The following is a 13,638-nucleotide window of genomic DNA, read 5'->3' as shown; positions in this document are numbered from 1 at the left end:
AATTTTGTTCTCTATTAACCCATGAAATAAATCAATCACAAGCACTCTCAATGGAAGACAACAAGTCAACAACTTCACTCATTTCACAACAAATAATAAAAGAATGAACTCTCGCATGTGCATGAGCCAATTTAGTTATTTTTGTTATCTATTCGCTGAAGAAGCATTATTATATAAGAGTTGTAAATTGTAATCATATTTGAAACTTGGGGTCCCATATCCTCCTAATTGGGTTTAGGGTTTAGGATCAACTGGTCCAGTCTTGTTAGTGATGGAACAAGTCCTTGAGCTGATTAAGCTCTAAAAATCCCCGGTTGAAGCCAAACAAGTAACTCAAAGTATTAGACCATTAATTGTTCAGGAATGCTGGACCTCCAATCAGCAGTAGGGATGGGGAGGTTATGTGCTTAAAGAAAAAATAAAACAACTCAAAGAAAGGTTGAAGATTTGGAATAGGGAACACTTTGGAGATACTTTTGTTGAATATCTTTTGGGGTTTCTAAATTAGATTTGTATGCATCATTACTAAATATTTTTTTCCTTGTTTTAGAAGTCAGCAGACATAGACTAGACTAGGCTGTCACATAGACTAGGCTAGGCTGTCTTTTCCCCCTTTCTCTCTCTTATGCTTTGTACTCTATAAATTGTAAGCTGAAACATGAATATCAAGAGTCATGTGAGTGAAATTTCCTCACACTTAAATTCAAGTTGGTATCAGAGCAGGTTCCGGCCATCACCGTCGCCACCGCCACCATCCGCCACCTCCGGCCACCATCTGCCGCCGCCGGCCGCCACACTCTGGCCACCGGAATCTCGCCGGAATTTTTTTTTTGGGTCAAAATGGCTACTTCTGGTCCTGTTTTTTCATTTTCTGGAACCTCAACCATTGCAACTGCCAAGCTCAATTGGAAAAATTATTTGTCGTGGTCTGCTTCAGTTGAGTTATGGTTTCTTGGTCAAGGGTACCATGACCACCTAGAGAAAAACGTCAATGCTGTTCCAAACGACAAGAAACTTGAATGGGAGAAGGTAGATTATCAACTATGTGCTGTTCTGTGGCAATCGGTCGAGTAAGATGTTTTGGAAATTCTCAGATCTTTTAAAACATGTCATCTTTTTTGGAAGAAGGCCCAAGAGATCTTCGCCAACGATATTCAAAGCCTATTTGATGCGACTGTGAAAGTTACAGCTCTCAAGCAATCTAACCATGACATGATTGCACATATGGGTAAAGCTCGGGCAGCAGTAGAAGAGCTGAGAAGGTTTCTTGTGGCTGATTCGTTGGAAGAGGTGAATAGGAAACTGGACAAGTTTGTGGTCCTTATCTTGAGGAGTCTACACTCAGATTTTGATCATGTACGTGATCAGGTCCTAGCTGGAGATCAAGTCCCATCGATGGATTCTCTCATTACTAGGCTTCTCCGTGTACCTCATGCGTTGAAGGATGAAAATCTCACTGATGCTGTGAAAACATCAGCCATGGTGGCACCTCGTGGGAGAGGGGGAGGCCGTAACAGTAGAGGAGGCCGCAATGGAAGAAGTGGACGTCCGCAATGCACATATTGTAAGAGGATGGGTCACACTTAAGAAAATTGTTACTCTTTGCATGGCTTCCCTGACAAAGTGGCACAGGTATCCAAGTCAGAAAAATCTGAGTCTAAGTTTTCTGATGAGGAATACCAAGAGTATTTGAAGCTCAAGTCCGAGAAATCCAGCAATCAAGCATCATCTTCATCAGTACCATGTTTCTCAACAGCATGTGTTTCTCAATCAATCGGAAGTCCTAGCCCTTGGATACTTGACTCAGGTGCCTCTGATCATATCTCTAGTAACAAGTCCTCCTTTTCATCTATTTTCTTTTCAAAGATTCCTCACCTTGTTACTGTAGCCAATGGGTCCAAAGTTGCGTCTCAAGGAAGTGGTCAAGTATCATTATCTCCTTCATTGAAATTAAATTCTGTATTATTTGTTTCTCAGTGTCCATATAATCTAATCTCATTAAGTCAGTTGACTCGCTCATTAAATTGTTCAGTAACCTTTACCGCTAATTCCTTTGTTATTCAGGAACATGGGACGGGTCGACTGATTGGAGAAGGACGTGAATCACGAGGACTGTATTATTTAGAATCCAGCTCTCCGATATCCTGTTTTGCATCCTCAAAACCCAAACTTTTGCATGATCGTCTGGGTCACCCAAGTTTATCCAAGCTAAAAATAATGGTTCCTAGTCTTAAAAACCTTCAAGTCTTAGACTGTGAGTCTTGTCAACTAGGAAAACATGTTAGGTCATCAGTTCCTTAAACTGTACAAAGATGTGATTCGGCTTTTTTTATCATTCATTTTGATATTTGGGGACCAAGTCGTGTTACATCTTTTGGTTTTCGATATTTTGTAACCTTCATTGATGAATTCTCCAGATGTACTTGGGTTTATTTAATGAAAGATAGATCTGAACTTTTGCCCATATTTAAGTCGTTTTGCAATGAGATTGAAAATCAATTTGGAAAAACAATCAAGATTTTCAGAAGTGATAATGCAAAAGAATATTTCTCTCATGATCTTTCCTCTTTTTTATCCTCAAAAGGTATCCTACACCAGTCCACATGTCCTCATACACCTCAACAAAATGGCATAGCTGAAAGGAAAAATCGTCACCTTCTTGAAACTGCTCGTTCCCTAATGTTAAATTCTAATGTTCCTACACATCACTGGGGAGACGCAGTACTTACTGCGTGCTTCTTAATTAATAGGATGCCTTCTTCTTCTCTTGAAAACCAAATTCCTCACTCAATTATCTTTCCTCATGACCCATTGTTTCATGTCTCTCCTAGAGTGTTTGGTTGTACTTGTTTTGTCCATGATCTTTCCCCTGATTTAGACAAACTTTCAGCTAAGTCAGTAAAATGTGTCTTTTTGGGTTATTTTCGTCTTCAAAAGGGTTACAAATGTTACTCTCCAATCATAAGACGATATTATATGTCTGCAGATGTAACCTTCTTTGAAGACACACCTTTCTTCTCATCCTCTGTAGATCATTCTTCTTCTCTCCAGGAAGTACTGCCAATTCCTTGTCCTCTAGGTAACTCTGACCAAAATGTCAATGAAGTCCCATCTTCTCTACCAAATTCAATTGAAGTTGTCTCTCCACCTCTGCTTACATATCATCACAGGACACGGCCAGCTGATTCTACAGTACCTGAAACCTCCCCTCGTGATTCTCATCCTTCTCCAACTAGTCCTCCAACCATGGATCCTGCTTCCTCACCTGTCTCTCATCACTCTGAGTCAGCCTGGCCCATTGCCATCCGAAAAGGTACTCGATCCACTCGCAACCCTCATCCTATTTATAATTTTTTGAGTTACCATCGCTTGTCTCCTTCATATTCTTCCTTTGTTTTCTCTTTATCCTCACACCATGTTCCTTCTAATGTTCATGAGGCACTTAGTCATCCTGGATGGCGACAGGCTATGATTGATGAAATGCAGGCCCTTGAAAATAATGGTACTTGGGAACTTGTTCCTCTTCCACCTGGCAAGAAGACTGTGGGTTGTAGATGGGTCTATGCAGTTAAAGTTGGGCCTAATGGTGAGGTTGATCGGCTTAAGGCTCGATTGGTAGCTAAAGGCTATACTCAGATTTATGGCCTTGATTATTGTGACACCTTTTCTCCTGTGACTAAAATCACCACTGTTCGTCTGTTTCTTGCTATGGCAGCCATGCGTCATTGGCCTCTTCATCAGCTTGACATTAAGAATGCTTTCCTCCATGGTGATCTTGAGGAGGAGATTTATATGGAGCAACCTCCTGGGTTTGTTGCTCAAGGGGAGTATGGTCTTGTTTGTAAGCTGCGTTGATCTCTCTATGGGTTGAAGCAATCCCCTCGAGCTTGGTTTGGTAAATTCAGTCATATTCAACTTTTTGGGTTGAAACGAAGTGAGGCTGATCATTCTGTTTTTTATTGTCATTCATCCCCTGGGAAATGTGTTTATTTGATAGTATACGTTGATGATATAGTGATTACAGGGAATGATGCTACTAAGATTGTTCAGCTAAAGGAGCACTTATTCAGTCATTTCCAGACCAAAGACCTGGGATATTTGAAGTACTTCCTTGGTATTGAGGTGGCTCAGTCAAGAGATGGCGTTGTGATCTCTCAGAGGAAGTATGCCCTTGACATTTTGGAGGAAACATGCATGCAGAATTGTAGACCTGTTGATAGTCCTATGGATCCAAATCTGAAGCTTCTGGCAGATCAGAGTGAAATGTGTCCTGATCCCGAGAGATATAAAAGACTTGTGGGAAAACTCATTTATCTCACCATTACAAGACCTGATATTTCCTTTGCTGTTGGAGTGGTGAGCCAATTTATGCAAAATCCTCATGTTGATCATTGGAATGCTGTTATGCGTATTCTTAGATACATTAAGAGAGCTCCAGGACAAGGATTACTTTATGAAGACAAAGGTAATACACAAGTATCTGGGTATTGTGATGCAGATTGGGCTGGTTGTCCTATGGATAGGAGATCCACATCCGGATATTGTGTTTCCATTGGAGGGAATGCTATCTCTTGGAAGAGCAAGAAGCAAACTGTTGTTGCCCGGTCCAGTGCAGAGGCTGAATATAGATCTATGGCCATGGCTACATGTGAACTTATGTGGATCAAACAACTACTTCAAGAATTGAGATTCTGTGAAGTTGGGCAGATGAAGTTATATTGTGATAACCAAGCCGCTCTCCATATTGCTTCAAATCCAGTCTTTCATGAGAGAACCAAACACATAGAAATTGACTATCATTTCATTCGGGAGAAACTATTGTCCAAAGAAATTATCACTGAGTTCATTAGCTCTAATGATCAGCCAGCAGATATTTTGACTAAGTCATTGCGAGGACCTAGGATTCAGTCTATTTGTTCCAAGCTTGGTGCATATGATCTATATGCTCCAGCTTGAGGGGGAGTGTTGAATATCTTTTGGGGTTTCTAAATTAGATTTGTATGCATCATTACTAAATATTTTTTCCTTGTTTTAGAAGTCAGCAGACATAGACTAGACTAGGCTGTCACATAGACTAGGCTAGGTTGTCTTTTCCCCCTTTCTCTCTCTTATGCTTTGTACTCTATAAATTGTAAGCTGAAACATGAATATCAAGAGTCATGTGAGTGAAATTTCCTCACACTTAAATTCAAGTACTTTTAAGAAGGTCAAGAAGATTGAGGCTGAGTTAAACAAAATGGAAGAGGACACAATCCATAGATAACTATCTCCCCAAGAAGTGTTAACAAGGAAGTAGTTACAGGAAGCATTATGGGTAGCTGCTCAATCACATGAGTCTCTTCTAAGGCAGAAGGTGAGGTCAAGATGGATTAAAGAAGGCGATTGCAACTCATGGTACTTCCACTTGATGATGAATGCTAATCGCAGAAACAACTCTCTAAAAGGAGTGATGATTGATGGAACCTGGATTAACAAACCGGCAAGAGTGAAAGAGGAAGTCAGATTGTTCTTCTTGCAAAGATTTCAAGAACCTGATCATCATAGACCCTGGTTGGATGGAATCTGTTTTCAGACCATTGGTCAACAACAAAATGATATGCTGTTGGGACGCTTTCAGGAGGATGAAGTAAAACGGGCTATATGGGACTGTGAGAGTGAGAAAAGTCCAGGCCTAGATGGACGAAACTTCAAGTTCATCAAGAAATTCTGGCAAATAATCAAACCTGATGTCCTTCGGTTTCTAGATGAATTCTATGTCAATGGAACTTTTCCAAGGGATTGTAATGCATCTTTTATAGTCCTAATTCCTAAGGTGGCTGATCCACAAATCCTGAATGACTATAGACCTATTTCATTAATAGGCTATATGTACAAGATAGTGTCCAAGATGTTGGCTAAAAGACTGAAGAAGGTGATGCCACTCATAATAGATGAAACACAATTTGCATTTATAAGGGACCGACATCTGTTGCACAGTGTGATAATAGCAAATGAGGTGATCGAAGAAGCTAAAAGGAGTAAAAAATCATACCTTGTGTTTAAAGTAGACTATGAGAAGGCATATAATTCAGTCTCATGGGAATTCTTGTTATACATGCTGAGAAGGACAGGTTTTAGCTCCAAATGGATCAAATGGATTGAGGGATGTTTAAGATCTGCGTCTCTTTCGATACTAGTGAATGGAAGCCCCTCGACTGAGTTCATTCCACAAAGAGGACTTAGGCAAGGGGATCCATTAGCACCCCTTCTCTTTAATGTTGTTGTTGAAGCTCTAAATGGATTGATGAGAGAAGCTGTGGAAAAAAATTTGTTCAGAGGATTCCCAGTGGACTCAAATAATGTGGGAATAAGCATCCTACAATTTGCGAATGACACAATATTCTTTGGCGAGACATCAATGGAGAATGTCAAGGCTATCAAAGCTATCCTGAGGACCTTCGAACTCACATCAAGCCTAAAAATTAACTTTGTAAAAAACTGTTTTGAAGCAATTGGAGTGTCGGACCAATGGAAGCAAGATGCGGCCAACTACTTGAATTGTAACTTGCTGGTCATTCCTTTCGTTTACCTGGGCATACCCATTGGGGCAAACCTGAGGCGATGTCAGTTGTGGGATTCTATCATTAACAAGTGTGGGAGAAAATTAACAAAGTGGAAGCAAAGACACATTTCTTTTGGGGGGAGAGTGACCCTTATACAGTCGGTATTAACATCAATTTTCATTTATTTCTTTTCATTTTTCAGGGTCCCTAGTAGAGTGGTGGACAAGCTGGTGTTTACAACGCAGATTCCTATGGGGTGGCGGATCTGAGCAAAACAAGATTGCCTGAATTAAGTGGGAGACAGTGTGCCTCCCAAAAGAAAAAGGGGGATTGGGCCTCAAGGACATTAAGACTTTCAATCTTGCATTGCAGATGGAAATGAAGTCTATTTCAGCATCAAGGAGAATTATGAGCTAGGATATTGGAGTCAAAATATGGTGGCTGGAGGAGCTTGGATGCAACATCTCGGGACACCAACGAATCCATATGGTGGAGGGACTTTAAAATGGCTTTTCATCATTCGCAACAGGGTCGGACTCTTCAAAATGGAACGTTGTGGAGGGTTGGGTGTGGTGAGAGGATCAAGTTTTGGGAGGACAGTTGGGTTACTGGGGAGGAAACACTATTAGCAAAATACCCCAGATTATATCTCATTTCTTGTCAGCAAAATCAGGTCATCCGACAGATGGGAGCTCACAAGGACACAAGGTGGGAGTGGGAATTCATATGGAGGAGGCCACTTTTCGACAGTGAGATTGCCATGGCTGTTAGTTTCCTAAGAGATGTTGAAGGCAAGATAATACAGCCACATAGAAGAGATCTATGAAGCACGGACACCCCATCCCCTTGCCATGTCCGGGTGTCTCACACGTGTCCGTGTCTGTGTCCGACACGACACCGACACTGATAAGTAAATCAGCATCCCATTAACTTTTTTAAGAGGTGAGGTGTCCACGTGTCCATGTCGTGTCTGGTGTCCGTATCTGTGTCGGTACTTCATAGGAAGAGATGATTGGGTGTGGAAGGCTGATCCAAGTGGTCAATACTCGGCACAAAGTGCTTATAATATGTTAAGGGTGGAAAACAACAGAGGGGAATCATAATGGATGTTTTGATGGAAACTAAAGATTCCAAACAAAATTTCAGTCTTCGGTTGGAGATTACTTAGAGATAGATTGTCAACAAAAACAAACTTGCAAAGACGACAGGTTGAGATCAATGATATGTGCTGTCCATTCTGCAGGAGCATGGAGGAGGATGCAATCCACTTATTTATCCATTGCAGCAAAATCCTTCCTGTATGGTGGGAATCCTTGTCTTGGATGAATATCCAAGGTGCTTTCCCGCAAACCCCAAGGCAACATTTCCTTCAACATGTAACTGGTTTGGCTGATGGAATAAGGATCAATAGGTGGCAGTGTTGGTGGTTGGCTTTGACATGGTCCATATGGCAGCAGAGGAACAAGATACTATTTTTCAATGAAACCTTCAATGGCAACAAATTGTTGGATGATGCAACATTCTTACTCTGGACATGGCTTAAAAGTTTGGAGAAAGATTTTACAACCCATTTTAACCAATGGTCAAGTAATCTTAGAGCAGGTTTTGTTTATTAGCTGAGGCTAGCAGCTATAGGATAACAGTAGATATAGACTCTTGTATGTAGTCAGCTTTTGGTTCCTATTGAGACTGTGTTAAGTCTGATATCCGGAACCAATTGTATGAACTATCACAAATATGTAATCTTTGTATCTCTGGTACTCGGATATATATATATATATATATATATATATATATATATATATATATATATATATATATATATATATATATATATATATTGTCTTTGCTGATAAAAAAAAAAAAAAATAGTATTAGACCATTGTGTGTGCACATTAACATTCACTTTAATTGTGTTATACAACAACAACGCCTTATCCCACTAGGTGGGGTCGGCTACATGGATCAACTTCCGCCATAATGTTCTATCAAGTACCATACTTCTATCCAAACCATTAATTTTGAGATCCTTTTTGATAACCTCTCTTATAGTCTTTTTGGGTCTTCCTCTGCCTCGAATTGTTTGTCTTCTCTCCATCTAGTCTACTCTCCTCACTACAGAGTCTACCGGTCTTCTCTCTACATGCCCAAACCACCTAAGTCTATTTTCCACCATCTTCTCTACAATAGGCGCTACTCCAACCCTCTCTCTAATAGCTTCGTTTCTAATTTTATCCTGTCGAGTCTTACCACACATCCACCGCAACATCCTCATCTCCGCTACACCTACTTTATTCTCATGTTGGCTCTTGACCGCCCAACATTCTGTTCCGTACAAAATCGCCGGTCTTACCGCAGTCCGATAAAACTTTCCCTTTAGCTTGATCGGTACCTTTGCATCACATAACACCCCCGATGCTTTTCTCCATTTCATCCATCCTGCTTGAATGCGATGATTCACATCCCCTTCAATTTCCCCATCATCCTGTATTACAGACCCAAGATATTTAAACCGTGTGACTTGAGGGATAATATGGTCTCCTATTTTCACCTCTGAGTTAGAAACCCTCCTTCTTTTGTTGAACTTACATTCCATATACTCCGATTTGCTTCTGCTTAGGCGAAAGCCATGTGTTTCTAGAGCTCGTCTCCAAGTTTCCAACCTCTCATTCAACTCCTCCCTCGACTCTCCAAGGAGGACTATGTCATCTGCAAAAAGCATGCATCTCGGCGCTATCTCTTGGATTTGTTCCGTGAGGACATCCAGAATTAAGGTAAAAAGGTAAGGGCTAAGGGTTGACCCTTGATGTAAACCAATTGTGATGGGAAAATCGTCTGACTCTCCACCCTGTGTCCTAACACTAGTCGATACCCTATCATACATATCTTGGATAGCTCGAATATATGCAACCCTAACCCCTTTCTTCTCTAGAGCTTTCCACAAAATCTCTCTAGGCACTCTATCATACGCTTTCTCCAAGTCAATAAAAATCAAGTGCAAGTCTTGTTGGGCCATGCGATATTGCTCCATCACCCGCCGTAATAAATAAATCGCTTCCATGGTCGACCTTCCCGGCATGAAACCAAATTGATTCTCAGTAACTTGAGTCTCCTTTCTTAATCTCCGTTCGATCACTCTTTCCCATAATTTCATGGTATGACTCATGAGCTTGATTCCCCTATAATTTGCACAATTTTGTATATCCCCCTTGTTCTTATAGATTGGCACTAACGTGCTTCTCCTCCATTCCTCCGGCATGCGTTTTGACCTCATAATTTCGTTAAAGAGTTCGGTGAGCCACTCAAGACCTCTATCTCCAAGAGTTTTCCACACTTCAATAGGTATGTTGTCTGGCCCCACCGCCTTATCATTACTCATTCTTTTCAACGCTTCCTTTACTTCCTGTTTCTGAATCCGACGATAGTACTTATAGTTCCGGTCCTCTTCTCTTGTGTCTAGACTGCTAGAGTCATATCCATATCCATCATTAAATAAGTTGTGGAAATACGCCTTCCACCTTTCCTTGATATCTTTTTCATGCACTAAGACTTTGCCTTCTTCATCCTTAACACACTTTACTTGATCCAAATCTCTAGTCTTCCTCTCTCTACCCTTAGCAAGCCTATATATAGATCTTTCTCCGTCCCTGGTTCCTAGAGCTTGGTATAGTCCGTCAAAAGCTTGGGCTCTTGCCTCACTCACCGCCTTTTTGGTTTCATTTCTAGCTATCTTATACTTGTCCCAAGTTTCAGAATTTCTACACCTAGACCACTCCTTGAAACACTCCTTTTTTACTCTAACTTTGCTCTGAACATTGTCATTCCACCACCACGATTCTTTACCCCTAGGTCCAAAACCTCTAGATTCACCCAACGTCTCTTTAGCCACTTTAATAATCTCTTGAGACATCTTGTTCCACATATCATTTGCACTTCCTTGTGATTGTCCACATCAACCCTCCCATATCTTTTGTTGGAAGATTCCTTGTTTCTCAACCTTCAAGTGCCACCATTTGATCCTTGGTGCTACCAGAGGACTTCTTCTCTTTGCCCTATCTCTAATTCTTACATCCATAACCAAAACTCTATGTTGGGTAGTCAAGCTCTCTCCCGGGATAACTTTACAGTTCAAGCAATACTTCCTATCAGACTTCCTGATAAGGAAGAAATCTATCTGAGAACATGTCCCTCCACTTTTGTAAGTGATAAGATGTTCCTCTCTTTTCTTAAACCATGTATTGGCTATAGAAAGATCCAAAGCCTCCGAAAACTCCAAGATGGATTTACCCTCCCCATTCATCTCCCCTAGGCCAAAACCCCCATGCACCCCCTCAAAACCTCTAGCCACGCTACCTACATGTCCATTGAGATCCCCTCCTAGGAAAACTTTCTCTCCTTGGGGTATATCCTGAAGTACCCCTTCTAGATCCTCCCAAAATTTTACCTTAAAGTGTTCTGCTAACCCAACCTAAGGTGCGTACCCACTAATAACATTAAAGGTGTCCTGTCCCACTACTAATTTTAAGACTATGATACGATCTCCTACTCTTCTTACATCCACGACATCCTTCTTCCACTCCTTGTCCACAATAATCCCTACCCCATTTCTTGATCTGATTTTTCCCGTATACCACAGCTTAAATCCCGAGTTGTCTAATTCTTTCGCTTTTTCACCTGTCCACTTAGTTTCTTGTAGGCACATAAAATTGATCTTCCTCCTCACCATAACATCCACTATTTCCATAGATTTTCCAGTAAGTGTGCCTATATTCCATGTACCAAAGCGAATCCTCCTGTCATGAACTAGTTTCTTTACCCACACCCGTTCACGAAAATGTGGGAACCCTTGCTTACTTTTCACTACATCCGGGCGGCGATGCAGCGGCCCTTGCTCTTTTGACACTGTACTCGAGCCATACAGCGCGTTGCTTCCGGGCAACGACCTAGCATTCACATTATTACGTAATTGATCCATGTCATAGAGATTCGACAAAGTTTAACGTTGGCTGTCGAAAGCCTAACACAACCCTCTCCTTTTATCCGGGCTTGGGACCGGCTAAGAATAGCAAAGCTACCCTAGGCAGGATTCACTTTAACTGTGTTATGGTCACAAAAAATCTCCATGTGCTGCTGGATCTAAAAGTTGCCCTAATTATTCTAAAGTTTTAAAGTTAGTCAATAGTTTCATCTATGAAAGATCAATGCTCATGATTTTTCCTTCTGGCAGCATGGTCTTGTTAATTATTTCAACCCATGCAGGTTGCCAGAAGACTTGATAGTCAGTTAGCAGAATCCATTTTGGAAAACAATGGTCAACTTGCATTTGAAAAGCTTGCAACTGCTACTCTTGAAAAGCTAATGCCACGAATAGAAGGGAAGGGACAGTTTGGTCTGGCTAAGTGGAAGTTGGTTTACGCTCCTCAGATTCCTAGTTTGGTTTCTTCTGGTGCTACAGTAGATCCTTTCACGTTACTTGCTGCTAATTTATCATTTGGTACAGATGTTGAAGTCCAGCTTGGGAAACGTATTCAGGTAATTATAATCAAATTAGTTTATATTTCAAAGCTTTGCTTTCTAAGAACTGGATTTCTATTAATTTCAGCCAACTTCACTTGTCAATTGATCTGTATATCAATAGAGGGAAATTATTAGTTGTAATGTTTCTTTGTAAATAAAGCAACAGATGATAAAAGCTCTATTTTGATCATGATAGTTAAAATGTAATGGAGAAGAACATAGAAAGTATTCTTAATATATATTACAATTTCTGTGTATTATCAGTGTAAAAGAATTTATAATGTCAATTAATTAAAAAATCATTATGGGTATGACTTTTAAAGTAATTATTGTAGAAGTCAACAAACTCACCATACATGATAATTTGTAATTAGATGACATTGTAAAATCCCTTTACACAATCACTGCATACACTATTTTCTCATGTATATAATAGTTTAGGAATAATAAATGGTTACTTATTAATAACCTTTTGGAGTGTAGACATCATTACTATCATTACTTAGCTGAATAATTAACTATTTCTAAACTGGGATTTTTTTTCCTTATCTCTTTTCTTTTTTTGCTGAATATAATAATGGCTTTTTATCATTTTTTTTCCCTGACCAGTGAGTGGGTTTTTATTCATGGGAAAATATTTGGTTATCATTAACCAGACATGCTGAAGTATCCATAACACATCATCTAATTGTTCTTACATCACATGTAGAAGCATTCATTAGTTGCCAAATCCTTTCAATGTTGGAACAGCAGGCTTTATTGTTACTCATTGGTAAGCTTATTATTATTATCATTATCTAAAGCAACTGTTTTTCTTGCAGGCCAGAATCGTTAGGCAAATGAAGGAGTCACAGATGGCAATGGAATGGACCTTGACCTATAAACTTACAAGTCGTTTGCATCTGTGCCTAAAAAATGGCTCGTCCAAATGCGTACTTTTTGAATATTCTGCATCCCAGGATTAACTAATATCCTAATAACATCTGCTCCTTCCTTGGGAAAATCAGTCTTACCTTGGTAAATGCAGCTTGAATAATTCATTCCAATATCAAACTTACCTCATGTTTTGTTCAAAGGGAGGGAATTTTTTGGGGTACTCTTTGTAATGGTAGAAGTAGTGAAGATGCATTTCATTCTTTTGCTCAGTTGGAGCTTGTTAATAATCCCACCTTAGTTTTGTATAGAAATTCAACATTAATGGAAAAGAAATGTAGCTTGATTAGAATGAGGGATGCAGTGTAAGAGGATTTTGTTTCTTTTCAGCCTCACAGAAGTCCGAACCACTGAACCCTCTTGTTAGAGGTTTATATTATAAGTATAAAAATTGTTCATGTCTAAGGTCGATTCTTGTCCGAGAGATGTGGTGCAAATATATATATTTTTAAAAAATAAATATGAAGAAAATGATAATAAAAAAGAAATTATTTTCATTATTTTTTGACAAAATCTTAAGTAAGAATTCTATTTTTTTTTTTAAGTTCGACTATTTCTACAAGTATTTTAGTAACTATTTCGGTACAAGTTTTTTGAATATATATTTTTAGTAAGAATAAATATATTTTTTGAATATTTCTAGAGT

General features: G+C 39.7%; 1 protein-coding gene across 1 annotated transcript in view; it reads left to right on the top strand.

Annotated features, from left to right (window-relative positions):
* Positions 1 to 13,327, top strand: part of LOC114409015 — a 33,262-nt gene extending 19,935 nt beyond the window's left edge. Inside the window, exons 23-24 of the mRNA XM_028372288.1 lie at positions 11,802 to 12,074; positions 12,881 to 13,327. Of these exons, the coding sequence (XP_028228089.1) occupies positions 11,802 to 12,074; positions 12,881 to 13,024 (417 nt within the window). The 3' untranslated portion in view covers positions 13,025 to 13,327. The remainder of the gene's footprint in view (positions 1 to 11,801; positions 12,075 to 12,880) is intronic.
* The last annotated feature ends 311 nt before the right edge of the window (positions 13,328 to 13,638 follow it).

The sequence above is a fragment of the Glycine soja genome, chromosome 4 (assembly GCF_004193775.1).
Source record: "Glycine soja cultivar W05 chromosome 4, ASM419377v2, whole genome shotgun sequence".
Classification (NCBI taxonomy): domain Eukaryota; kingdom Viridiplantae; phylum Streptophyta; class Magnoliopsida; order Fabales; family Fabaceae; genus Glycine; species Glycine soja.
The sequence above is the reverse complement of the archived record's forward strand: the minus strand, read 5'-3'. Positions and strand labels throughout refer to the sequence as shown.